The sequence below is a fragment of the Alexandromys fortis genome, unplaced genomic scaffold (genome assembly GCF_014885135.2).
Source record: "Alexandromys fortis isolate MF-2015 unplaced genomic scaffold, M_Fortis_MF-2015_v1.1 scaffold_29, whole genome shotgun sequence".
Taxonomy (NCBI): Eukaryota; Metazoa; Chordata; class Mammalia; order Rodentia; family Cricetidae; genus Alexandromys; species Alexandromys fortis.
In genome coordinates this window covers 3,281,556-3,295,016 of record NW_026067891.1, presented here as the reverse complement: position 1 = coordinate 3,295,016, position 13,461 = coordinate 3,281,556, and the positions used below count along the sequence as shown (strand labels likewise).

Sequence of the window (13,461 nt, the reverse complement as noted above, 5' to 3'; positions counted from 1 at the left end):
GCAAAGTTTGGGTCCCTGAGCCTGTCTCTCTCGTGTCCCTTCTCTCCGTGCAGAGCTCTGTTTAGATCAGGACTGACGGGGAGCAGGTGTTTGAGTCTCACTGGCACCTCTGCCGCAGTGACCTTTGGCTGCTCCATCATCTCTGGCCACTACCTGTTCACGAGCTCTAGTGCTCTAACATACTGGCTCCGTTTTGTTTTGTCTTTTAATCAGAATGCTCTAGAAGTTATGCAGAGATTGGAGAAAATTCCTTTGTGCCCCACATCCCCACTATGAGCACTTCCCACTGTTGGGTACAAGGTGGAGGTGCCATCATGATGCAAGACTCACCAAAGGCCGCAGAGCGTTCTTTGGGTTTGGGCAATGGAGAATGTCATTGTCGTGCAGACCTCTTCCCACCCTGAGAGTCATGGGAGCACTGCTTCATCCTCCTCTCCCCTGACCCCCTGGTCTGCAGGCTTCCCCGAGCTTCTCTCAGTCATGTGTTCCAGGCTCCTCCCTACGGTGTAACTACTCATATCTCTTCAGAGCTTAGATTTGCCTGGAGTGCCTATTTCCACACATCTTCTGGAGGCCACAGGCAGTTCCAGTCTTGAGATGACTACTGGCTCCCAGAACCCACCCTGCCTGAGGAGCAAGATCATCCAGCTGGATGGACCAGACATTGAGGAAGAGCCGTAGCCTTGGGAGTGTCTCTGCCCTCTTGTCCTGGCCCATGTGTAAGGTTGGGGAGGGTGGTGGGGATGCTCCTGGGCCAGCATGGCCTAGTGAGGAAGTTGGTGCCTAGACTGAGCCTTCTACAATAATACCCAAAGCCTCAGGGAGAATAAGGGTCAGGGCAGGCACATGCATTCCACACTAAACACGGGGGAGTTTTGCAGAGACCAGGGCTGCCATGATGTTGGGAATGGCTGCCTGCAGTGCCTTGGCTGCACAGGTACCAGAGACAGGTAGCAAGAGTCCTCATCTGGGCAGAGCAGACGCCTTGGGTTCTGGGGTCTCCTGGGGTTCAGGAGTCTCCTCTTCCTGTGTACAAGGAGCTGTACAGCAAGCTTCTCCCAGCAACCCCCACGTGGGACACCCTAGAAAATGAAGAAGCCTACACCACACCCTCCAAGAGCTGCCAGCAGCCTTGAGCCTTTGTTAACTCCTTGTAGTCCTTGCAGAGGCAGCCGTGAATTCCCAGCATTTGCTCTGTCATGAGGGGATTCCTGGCCAGCAGCTTCCACCTGACTCCCACGGTGGAGAACATGAACTGGTCACACCACGTCCAGAAGAAATGGAGCTATCCAGGGCTAGGGCTTTTCCCCAGGACTGGTCTGACGTCCCCCAGGCAGAGTTGAGTATAGGATCATGAGTATAGGATCAGGGTCAGCAGGTGTGGCCTTTACCATCCCAAGAGCCCCCGTGGAAGGTGTCGAGAGTGCAGTGCCAACCCCCAGCACCCGGCACTCTGGGGCGTCTGAGAGGAGCCTGGTGTGGAGCTGCACTGTGTCCTGACCCATTGGTTCCTGTGTTCCTTCCTGTGGGCCAGGCAGAGTCTGAGTTCACTCACTTCCTCCCACACTCGGTTTACACAGCTGCTCCTAGGATCCCTGCAAGGCCGCAGGATCCACGTGGGAAGAGCTGAAGAGCTCTGAGGGGATGACCCCGGAAGGGGCGGTATGGTCAGCCTCCGCTGCTGAGCTGGGTCAGGACATCTCCGAGGCCCACCATGGTATCAGTCCCCACCAAGGAACAAGAAGGAGGTGGGGTTGGACCTGAGACTCTGTGGAGAGAAGGCAAGAAAGGGTCTTGGGAGGCAGTTTTGAAGTTGATTCCTCTGCTAAGGTCACTTGGGGTTACCCAGATGTCTTGGGAGCACATACCTGCGCTCCGTGAAGGTCCCTGTAACCACATGCATGTCTTCTGTGGAAGGTCCCTGTGACCACATACATGTCCTCTGGTCTTCTCAAGCTCCTGTCTCCCCTGTGGGAAGCCTGCCTGCAGGCCTGTGTCCTCTGTGGTAACTGCAAGCCCAGCAGGGACATCCAGAAATCCCCCCTCTTCCTTTTGGGGTCATGTTGCATCTGCCTGGAACATCTGCTAGAGCCTCTCTGGGGCCGAATTCCACCAACACAACGTTCATCTTCCTCTGCCGTCCCGAGCCTCGCCCGGCTGTGCTCCAAGCCGGTCATCTACAGAGCACACTGAGAGTTCCTTGAGGACCCTACCGGCCAGAGGTAAACACAGATGGGCTGTGACGAGATTCATTTCCCTCAGAAGGGATGGCTGCGGTGATGCTAGAAGGAAAACAAGAGAGATAAGATCCCTTTGGAGCACTCGGACCATGTGCTACGTGATGAATCCCAGTCTTACCCAATAAACAGGCTGTGCGGGGAGGGGATCCTGAGCTGCGTGGGCCTCGCGGGCCTGACCCCTGAGCACAGCCCCATCTGTCCACCTGGGCAAAGTGTCACAGGCTCTCCACAGTGCTTTGTTAGAAACAGGATGTCACCCGGTGACGGTTCACCTGTGTTAGCACCTTGGCATGTCTGTGAGGGTGTTTTGGAGAGGGTTACTGAGGAGAGAAAACTACCACTCTGAACGTGGGTCATACCATCCCCAGACTGAATAAATTAGGAAGAGGGAGAAAAGAGAACCGAGCGCCTTATTCATCTCTCTTGGCTTCCTGACAGCAGGTCTAATGTGCCCAGCCACCTCAAGTTCCCACTGCCTTGCTTTACCTCCATCATGGACTGTGTGCCCTCGAACTGTGAGACAAACCCTTCCTTTCTTAAGTTGCTGCCCCCCACCCCAAGGCCATGAGTTCTAGGGTGGGTCTGTGTCATTCAGAGTTCCCCAGATGTGTAACCATAGCTGCCAGGAAGCTGAAGAGGCCTCATGCCATGCAGGGTTCTAGGTCATCAGCAGTACAGCTGAGTCTGCCCAAGGGAATGACCCCTGGCTCATGACCACAGGACATCACCCCAGCCTCACCAGACAAGGGTCTGCAACAGGTGGGCATGTCATCTCAACAGAGTGGTCAGCCATAGCCTCACCACCGCGAGGTGTTGAGTTGCAGCCTCTCTGCTTGGGAGCTAGAGACACTTTGAATTGTCTGAGAAGGTGTCTGTAGGCAGAAGGAGAGCAGTTACTGGTAAGGATCCAAAGTCACCGTCTGTCATGTGATCCATTGTCTCTCCAGGAAGGTGCTGACTAGAGCCTTCAAGACTACAGGTTCTAAAACTACAGCCCAAAGGGATGCCCTGAGCCCTCTGCAGTAGCTGGGTGCCTCCTGAGGCCCTTCCTGAGCAGCACTGAGCAGTGTCTTGGGACACACACCGAGAACCATAACAGCACTTTTCCATGCCTTGCTTTCCATAAACATAACCGTGATTGGGAAAAGAAGGAATGAAGGCTGTCACCTGCCCCTGAAAGCTAGGGAGAGAAGGTTCCGGGCGCAGGGATAGAAGGACACAAATCTAAGGGCCGTGTATGTGCTGGGCACAGGAGTGAGGGCAATTTACACATTTCCACCGCGGATTTGGTCCCTGGAGGAGAAGCCTACAGAGCACACAGATTAGAGGGGAGTGGCTACTCAGCCTGTGCACCGTGGGAACTCTTAGGATCTGCCACCTGCAAGTTTGGGAACCCGAGAAAGCTCTTTGGTAGTCTGGTCCCAGTCCAAACTCAAGGACCAAGAGCCATGGATGGAAGCCAGTAGTCTTCACCCTGGCTTCATCCATGGACCAGGAACCGCCGCAGGCCAGAGCAGGAGGAGGTGGATGTCCAGCTCAGAGAGAGAAGTGATGCCCTTCCTGGACACTTTTGCTCTTTCCAGACCTTGGGGGGGCGGGGGGATTGATAGACGGTGCACCGGGCAGGGCAGTCATAACTCTGGCTGGCATTTCCAAGGTTTTCAAATCTTCCTTCTGGACCTGTACAGACACCCCGGAAACAATGCTTCATCAGCCGGTTAGGTGTGTTTCAGCACAGTTGGGCTACCACTTGGGATGATTATTCTGTTGTAACAAAAGTCAGTTCTAAGGCAGGCATGCAGCACACAGCTGTAACCCTGGCACTCTGGAGCTGGCACACGAGGGTTGGGAGTTTGAGAACAACCTGGGCCCAGAGACCCTGTCTCAAAGCTAAAAAGTTCTGTGTTGCTGGCTAATTTTTATATTCATTTATATTCATTTTTAGTATTATAAAAAAATTTTAACGACTTAAATTTTTAAAGACTTTTTAACACATATGTGAGGGTGTGCATGTGTGCGTGAAAGGGCTGCACAGGCCAGCACAGGGCGTCAGGTCCCTGGAACGGGAGTCACGGGGGATTTTAAGCCACATCATGTGGCTGCTGGAGAGAAGTTGGGTCCTTTACAAGGCCAGCAAGTGTTCTTTACCACTGAGCTGGTCCTCCAAACCACAAAGACCTGAATATTAATGCGCATTTCACCTTTTTAGCGCTCTGCACTGGGTAACTCCAAGCTTACACGGGAATCAGATTCATCTGGAGAGTATTTTGCTTTGTTTGTTAGATTTGCTGGTGTTCTCTTGATGGGCTTCTCTCACTTTGGAGAGCAGGCTGACCTCAAACTCAGAGCTCCGCCTGCCTCTGCCTCTGCCTCTCCATACCCCACCACCACACCCAGCTCTCGCTTTTTGTATCTATTTATTTGTTTATTTTAAATCCCAACTACAGGTTCCCCCACTCTTCTCCTGTCAGCCCTGCCCCCCAATCCTTTCCTTCTCCTCCATTTCTCTTCAGAAAAGAGTGGGCCTCCCATGGATATCAACCAGCCATGGTATATCAAGTTACAGTGAGCCTAGGCACTGATTTAAGTCTGGACAAGGCAATCTGCTAGGTGGAAAGGGTCCCAAAAACCTGCCACAGAGTCAGAGACAGCCCCTGCTCCCACTGTTAGGAGTCCCACAAGAAGACCAAGTTACACAACTGTCACATATATGCAGAGGGCCTAGGTCAGTACCATGCAGACTCCCTGGTTGTGGGTTCAGTCTCTGTGAGCCCCTAGGACCCCAGCTTGGTTGATTCTGTGGGTTTTCTCATGGTGTCCTTGACCCCTCTGGCTCCTCAAATCCTCCCTTCCTGTCTTCTACAGCATTCCCCAAGCCCTGCCTAGTGTTTGGCTGTGGGTCTCTGCATCTGTTCCCATCAGTTGCTGGGTCACGTCTCTCTGATGACAGCTGGGCCAGACACCAATCTGAGTATAGCAGAATATCATCAGGAATCCTTTCGTTGACTTTTTTTTTACTTTTTTGCAGTCACGTTTGGTTCTGTCCTAGGTCTCTGGCCTGTCCTGCCTGTTTCCTGGCCCTCGGCATGAGCTCCCTCTCAAGCTGGTCCAGTCCTTTGTTGACCATTCTCACAGTCTGTGTGCCACCTTTATGGGCACATCTTGAAGGCAGGATAAATTGTCCGACCAAGGTTTTGTGGCTGGGTTGGTGTCCCAACCCCTCCACTGGACGTCTTGCCTGGACTTCCAGGAGATGGCCAATTCAGGCTCCATGTCCCCCGTGACTAGGGGTATTAGCTAGGTCACCCTCATCGATTCCTGAGAGTTTCCATTGCACTGGGTTTCTCGTTCTTCACAGAGGTTGCCTCCACCCCAAGATAGGCTTCATGAGGTAGCTGAGGCTAGGCTCGAACTTGCAGCCAGCCCTCCTGCCTCCACTTCCAAGTTCTGGGACACGCACCACCACACCTAGCTGCTTGACAGCTTCCCTGTCACCTCAGAAAGGTGTCCTTCCCCTACTCTCTATCACACGTCACTCCAGATGGCCCTCACCTTTGTATATGATGTGCAGTTGACGGTCACTCTTGTCTCTGCTTTTGGAAACTGAGCAGCACCTGTGTGGTTTCTTCAAGTCTGTCCTGGTCATGATTTCCTGAGCTTCTTTATCTGCGTTCATTGTTGTCACCAGCTAGGAGGACTTGAGGGACTGATTTGGTCACGGTCCCTACTCTAGGACTCAGTTTCAAGTGGACTGGATGACATTTTAAATGGAATACCTTGAACATGTGGGAGGGGGCAGGCAGACTCCCCAGCTCTGGAAGAGAGCAGATGCTGAGCGGGAGAGGGCAGAGCCGTGGGATGCAGCTACATTGGCAACCCTGACCACATAAAGCAGAGTCAGCCCCTCAAATTCCCCTTGTTGGGAACAATACTTGCACAGATCACAGAAGCACAGAAAGCCACAGGTGCAGGTTAGACCATGGAGGCTAACCTGGGAAATCATTGGCTGGACTCCTGGGGTGTGCAGAGGAGCTCTGCAGCTCTGGCAGGGTGGGATGATTGCCTGTGATGGCCCTTCTGTGTGTGAGGTGTTTGGAAACAATGCATTTCTCAGACTTCTGCTGAGGGGAAGGAACAGCACACGTCTGGGTGCTAGATTGCACAGATTCCCAGATGGAGCAGACCACATAGAGACTGAGGGGATAGAGTTGGAACCACATGGGTTCTTTTGTAAGCCCTCAAGAAGGGACAGACCTATATGGAAGCCATGTCCAGCTATCCAGTGAGGTATTATTCTGCACACCAGGCCAGCCACAGAGGGCAACTGGAAGGGCTGGTACCGCATCTAGGAACAGACAGGGATGCTGAGAGGTCTTCCACAGCACCTAAATGGCCTTCCTAGCACCCTAGGGAACCCACGCCTGCATCCCTTGGTACGAGGGACCTTGGACTCCGGGCTGTCCCTCTTTGTTGTGCCATCATCCGATAACAATCTACAGCCCGGGGACTGCTCCTGATCCTACTGGGGTAAGGGTCAGGAGCTCTCCCAAGTCTTTCTCTCGCCCCCGGGCTCCCCAAGCTTGGTTCAACCAGCCTCTCACATCCCCTCCAGCGCTGGGAAGTCAGAGCTGCCTCCTCTGCCACCTTCCTATCTGGGGACCCCCACCTCCTTCCATCTCTTTGCCCCTGGGTCATACTAGACCTAAATAGAACCTGCCCGTCTAGCTGCTACAGCATGACCATCCACAGTGGACATCTAAAAGGGAAGGAAGAAGCAACTGGTCCTATGCTTATAGAAGTCTCACTGTGGAGCAGACAGGGACTTCTCAGGTGGAACGGGAAGCACCAGCTGTGACCTGTGAAAATGTAAAACCCCAACCATCCAATCAAAGGGGGGGCAGGGCATGAGTTGGGGTGTAGCCAGCAGGAGATGCTAGGAAAGCATTCACGCTCAGCAGCGAGGCACCCAGTGTTCAGGGAGAGAGGCGGGCGAGACGCCGAGAGCAGCACCTTGATCAATGCAGGCCCTCACCCGAGACTCCCAGCCAGGAGGTAGCACCCTATATTAACCCTGAGCGGCAGCCTTGGGCCCCACTTGTGAGAGTGTGAAACCCTGCGGCCGTCCTGCAGAGTAGTCAGAGAGTCACCACAGGCCTGCCTCGGGACCCGGCACAGGTCATGTCCACTGCCGGAGCAAAAGCAAGGACTCTGAGATAGATGTTGTCCCTACCAGGTGACCCTCCACAGTATCCTAGAAGCCACCCTGTAGCTCTCATTCTGTGAACTTGGGAGAGCCCAGGATCATCAGAGTGTGAGGGGTGTTGGCCTTCGGGGTAGGGGTGTCTGACTAAAGTACCTACCCAGGTGTAAACCTTCCTCTCAGCCATGACTCCTGGCCAGCTGCCACTGTCCTCCAGGTCTCAAGGGCATCCATGGTGGTCATTATCTTCAGCCCTAGGTCATAGGTCGCTCTGGTGTCTCCTGTTTCTATTTTGCCTTCTGTGAACTCCAGTTCCCCCTGGGTTCTCATGTCTTCACCTCCAGGCAAAGTCTGTACCTCAGTACCTTAGCCAGAGCTGCCACCATGGTATATCCCAGGAAGCCCAGGGTTCTCAGGCCACCACAGAAATAGGTCAGGCCATCCCCCACACACACACTCCAGCCTTTCCTGGGCTTGCAAATTCCTGTGTGGGTTTCATACCCAAATGTAAAAGGCTCTGTACCTGGGGCCTCAGCGGGACCTGCAAATTTAGAGAGGACCTAGGATCCCACCCCGAGCCAAGAGAAGGACAAGAGGGGCTCAGAAGCCCCCCTGGAGCCTGTGCTGGGCTACTGAAGTGCGGGCACCTCGCACAGATACATGGAGGACGGCAGGCCCGGCTCCCAGGCCTACTACAGTACAGTCTCCGCCCACAGGTGATCCTCATCATCAGTGGGAACCTGAGCTTCCTGAACTGGCTCACCATCGTGCCCAGCCTTGCCTGTTTCGACGATGCAGCTCTGGGATTCCTGTTTCCCTCAGGACCTCGAGGCTTAAAGAACCAAGTCTTGAAGATGCAAAAGGAAGATACACAAGGGGTCCAGTCCAAGCCAAGATACGGTAGGTGGACCAAGACCAGCTAGCAAAATGACCCTCATGCCTAGTGTCTCATGGATATGTAGGCAGGTTGGGTATCCACCAGCTCAATGGCACTCAGGAAGAGAAGGGTGGGTACCGTAGGCCCCGGGGGGAACATCTGCTGCCTACCTTTACCAGGACAGTTGGCCCGTTAGCCACTTCCAGGGCCCCCTGCATGAACAGTCATGCTTCATCCTCCTGACTGGCTTCAGGGGGTGCTCTTGGCTCAAGCACAAGGGGCTGTGGCTCAGGACACCTTTCCCAGCCCGTGGCTTTCATGGCCAGCTGGGTATGTCTCTAGGCCTTCCTGAGCTGAGGTGGCGGAATAGCAGCCAAGGTTTCCTGAAGGGATAGCACGGCTTTGCCATGAGGTTGGGAGCCTGGCTGATGAGGACCACTCTGCCCCCCACCCCCACCTTTGGACTAGGCTGCATGGTACGGCAAGTGGTCAACTTCTCCCTGGGCATCCTGGTGGCCTGGCTCAGCGTACCTGTGGTCATCAACCTGCTAAGCTCCAGGCAGGTCATGAACACCTCCTTCAACCCACTCAGGATTGTCAACACCTACGGGGCCTTTGGAAGGTATGGGCCAGCATCCTGGCTGGGGCACTGGGCTCTGCCCTCCTGTCCATCCTGGCTCACTTTTGGGAGGCATGGGCTCATGGCATCCCCCTCTCCTGCTGGGGGAAGGTAGATACTGTGGTCTCGCTGACCTTCTTCATCTCCCCCAGTATCACCAAGGAACGGACTGAGGTGATCCTGCAGGGCACAGCCAGCCCTAATGCCAGTGCGCCCGACGCAGTGTGGGAGGACTATGAGTTCAAGTGTAAGCCAGGAGACCTCTGGAGGCGGCCATGCCTTATCTCTCCATACCACTACCGCCTGGACTGGCTGATGTGGTTCGCAGCTTTCCAGGTAATAATGTCCCACCATGATGCTCTGACCTGGCGCAAACTCTCCTTTGTCCACGGACAAGCCCTGCATGCATGCTCAGACTCCTACCAAAAGGGTCACAAAGGAGGGGACCTCTCCTTAGAGGTGCATCCCACCCAAGGCACTGAACAGGCCTTGCTTTTACCTAGACCTGCAGGCCTAGCTCACCCCAAGTTCTTGCAGATAGCTCCCCCCAAGGCCCAGGCCAGGACAAGTAGCCAGGTAGAAAACACAGTTGAGGGCTGGTTTGTGAATGAGTGTTCCTCAGGTGAGACCCCAAGAAGAACATGAAGCAGGCAGTTCCTGGAAGATTGGCGTGTGGGCCCTCAGAGGAAACCCAATCCTGGCCCACCTAACCATGCCAGACTATGGAGCTCAGGGAAGCAGGTGATATTCAGAGTGTCCAGGCAGCGACTACGCCGGGGCAAGTGGCAGCTTGCTGAGGGGTGGCTGTGCCCCTACTCTGACCTCATGAACACTGTCCTTTCAGACCTATGAGCAGAACGAGTGGATCATCCACCTGGCGGGGAAGCTCCTAGCTGGTGACGCTGAGGCCCTGTCCCTGCTCGCCCTCAACCCCTTTGAGGGCAGGGCTCCCCCCAGGTAAGAGTCTCCTTATTCACTTCAGCCTGTGGTCAGTGGGTAGTGTTCACTAGTGCCTGAGTTGGGCACCCTGATACATGATGTGGAATTCAGTCATCGCCAGAGACTAGGGGACTGAGCAGCCCTGGCCCCATCCCTCTCCTGTGTCCTGCCCACCATTGATGCTGACAGAAAACACGTTCCTGTCTCTCCCCGGAGAAGTCTCAGGACAGCTGCACCTGGGGCTGCTCACAGCTGTCGGGGCTATCAGGAGGGGCACTGAGGGGCCGTGAGCAGCTGCAAGTGTGGCATCCCAGGCAAGGGAACCAGCCAAGTGCCTTCCCACACTGCCTACTTTAGCACTGGGGGTGTAGGGACATCCCTTCCCAGGCACCACCTGCCTCTCTGCCCTCTACCCAGCACCCTGCAGCCACCAGGAGCTCTGAACTAGGCACACACTGAAGTGGATACACAGGAGGCATCCCCAGGTTTGCTGGTGGCCAAACGGTGCTGACACAGAGCTGTGTCCTTCCTGACTCTGGAGAGTTTTTCACTGACCAGCCTCCTGGCTACCGTCTTGGGATGGGTGGAAGGCTGAGGCTTCGGATGAAGTCTCCTGATCCAGTGGGGGGCTCTGAGGATGTGGTCGGGTGTACCTTGTGGAGACAAAGCCTACAGGCCGATCTGTGGATGTGAACATGCAGACCCGGCTGCCTCTTGCGTGAATCAGTAGTGAATTGATGGTCACTATTAATATATGTGCATGCTGAAATACAGCAAATGCCACAGAGCATGGCCCAGCAGAGGGGCCGTCATCACACTCTGCTTGGTGGCAGAGCTGAATGCGACCTCAGCCTCACCCCATGGCCAGCTGTGATGTTCTGAACGGGTGGGCGACTCTGGAGTCGCCATAGTGGGAGGATCAACCTTAAGATAGCACCAGCGTGTCTTGCTTCCTGTCTGTGGAGATGAAGCAGCAGCAGCAGCAGATGCCCAAAAAGGAGCCGCTGGTGAGATAGAAGCTATAGCAAGACCGTTCGGCTCCAGCCAAAGCCACCCAGCAGGAAGAGCAGGAGAGGTCACTCACTGAGCTCACCACAGCAAGCAGTGACAGCTTGGTTTCGTGTCATCAGTGGGGGCCTTCGAGTGCCGCCACCTTTGCCTGGCAGTGCCAGGATACAAGGTAAAAAAAAATTCGGACTTCCAGCATGGAGTTAGAAGAATCAGTGCAACAGAAGGGTCGAAAGTGATCTGGAATCCCAGCACCCAAACTGTTAAGAGCACACTGAGAACCAGGAAGACATTGAACCCATCAGGAATAAACAGTCAGCGAATTCAACAGCTGACTCTCCCCACAGCAATCGTGAGGTGATTATAAACACAACACTCACAAGAAGAGTCAACAAAGAAACACGACAGAGGGAGAACAGGGGAGACTCAGGATGGAAAAGCAGTCCCTGGGGTAAAGCACCGGAAGAGGGGAGGAAGAAATGGGCTATGAAGGAGGAGTCAGTGGTGACCCGGTGTGGGCAACCAGCTGAGCGCCGGCGTAGAGCGTGGGCCGAGGACCGCGACAAGATCTAGGGTGGGTGGCTGCCCCCAGGGAAAGAGTTCACTTGGGTCTGGGAAGGCGTTAGTGAAGATTTCCCAAAGTTGCCAAAAAACACAGACCTGGAAGATCAATAAACAAAGGGAACCCCAGATGGTAAATCCTGGAGAGATGCAGATCAGGCACAGGAGATGTGGAGAAACTGTAGACAGCGAAGGGACTGAGCAGTCAGAACCAGAGCAACCATCTTGCCACTGAGGGTCAGAGGACACTGCGATCCAGATCTCACCAACTCAAGGAGGCTGGCTAGCCAGAGAGCGCAGAGATTGTCCTTTTCCCACCTCCCAACACTGAGATTCCAAATGTCCATCACTCGCTCGGCTTTCTTTTTCTAATGTGGTTTCTAGGGATCACACACTATACCTGCTGATCTATGTCCCCAGCCCTCTAAAAGGATCACTAAAAAAGGAGGCTGGAGAGATGGCTCAGTGGTTCAGAGCACTGGCTATTCTTGCAGAGAACCCAACTTTGATCCTCACAACCATCTGTAACTCTAGTTCAAGGGATCCAGCACCCTTGTCTGACCTCCACTGGCATCGGGCACACATGTGGTGCATGTATACACTTACAGGCAAAACATTCATACTCATAAAATTAATGAGAGAAAATAGGGGCTAGAGAGATGGCTCAGCAGTTAAGAGCACTGCCTGCCCCTCCAGAGGACCCAAGTTTGGTTCCCAGCAGCTCACACTGCCTGTAACACAAGCTCCAGGGGACCCAACACCCTCTTCCGGCCTCCGCAGAAACCACAGAGAGATGCTGCTCACGGGCTTGCTGTCCATCGCCTGCTCAGTTTGCTTTCTTCCACAACCCAGGACTACCCCACAGACCAACACACCTGTAGGTCACTAATAGAGGCTGTTCTGAAGCTGACGTTCCCTCTTCCCAGGTGGCTCTAGTTTGTGTCACACTGATAACCAACCAGCACAGTCATGTTCTAGAACATTCCGCGGGTGGTATCAGTCCTCCTCCGTACCCTCACAGACCTGTCAGGGAAAGCATGAGGCCCTGGCTCTTTCCTATCCTCCCATGCCCAACCCTGGGCACCTGAGCCCTGTCCCAGGCTGTCCCACCAAGAACCAGTGGTGCCTTGAGACCCACACCCTGGTCCCATCACAAGGCTTGCTGTGCCCTGTGCACACCCTAGTAGCACAAGTTGGAGAGGGTGAATCATGGAGACAGGGCATCACCTAGGGTCTCCCTCAAGTCCCAGGATAGACTGTGTGCCATCACTGGAGCCCAGATGTACCTGTCTTACATCCAAGATTTGTAACAGGCCTGGGAATGTTTTGGTTGTGAGGCTGATGGGGCCCCACCCCAGGATGGCAGGTTCCTAGGCCTGCCTTCTGGGATACAGCAGGTTCCTAGGCCTGCGTTCTGGGGTTCAGGGGCCATGAAGAGCCTGGGGGCGTTGGCAAAGAGACAGCAGGCTGACACATTTTCCCCGCAGGTGGATCCGAGGAGAACATTACCGTTACCGGTTCAGCCTCCCCAGTGGCCAGCACGCTGCCCAGGGCAAGTGGTGGATACGCAAGCGAATTGGTCCTTACTTTCCCCCACTCCACCTTGAGGATCTGAAAGACTTCTTTAGGACTCGGGAGTGGCCGCTGCCAAAACCCCATCCAGACACATCCTGAAATAAAGACCAGAGACTAACTGCTTTCCTGCCTGTACTTTCTGCTGTGGCCATGGGTCCCACACAGAGCCCAGAGAGCCCATCGGTCCTGCCAAGAAGAGAATTGAAAAAGATTGTGCTTCGGTAACTGCCAGCCTCCTGCCTCTGTCCCCACTCACCTTGCTATCCCTTCTCTGTTACAGAGAAGCCTCATCACCCCCATGCCCTGCATATGGCCACACAGAGGGGTCACATGGGCACCCCTCCACCATCACAGGAGGCCACTGCCCATATCTAGATGACAGTCACTTGGGGAACTTTTCTTAGTCTGAGCTATGATAACAACCCCATAGGTTGGTAAACCC

The 13,461-nt window shown here is 54.4% G+C and overlaps 1 protein-coding gene across 1 annotated transcript in view; it reads left to right on the top strand.

Annotated features, from left to right (window-relative positions):
- Lmf1 (lipase maturation factor 1) overlaps positions 1-13,141 on the top strand; it is a 101,339-nt gene extending 88,198 nt beyond the window's left edge. Inside the window, exons 7-11 of the mRNA XM_050133411.1 lie at positions 8,157-8,340; positions 8,786-8,939; positions 9,089-9,272; positions 9,781-9,893; positions 12,932-13,141. Of these exons, the coding sequence (XP_049989368.1) occupies positions 8,157-8,340; positions 8,786-8,939; positions 9,089-9,272; positions 9,781-9,893; positions 12,932-13,118 (822 nt within the window). The 3' untranslated portion in view covers positions 13,119-13,141. The remainder of the gene's footprint in view (positions 1-8,156; positions 8,341-8,785; positions 8,940-9,088; positions 9,273-9,780; positions 9,894-12,931) is intronic.
- The last annotated feature ends 320 nt before the right edge of the window (positions 13,142-13,461 follow it).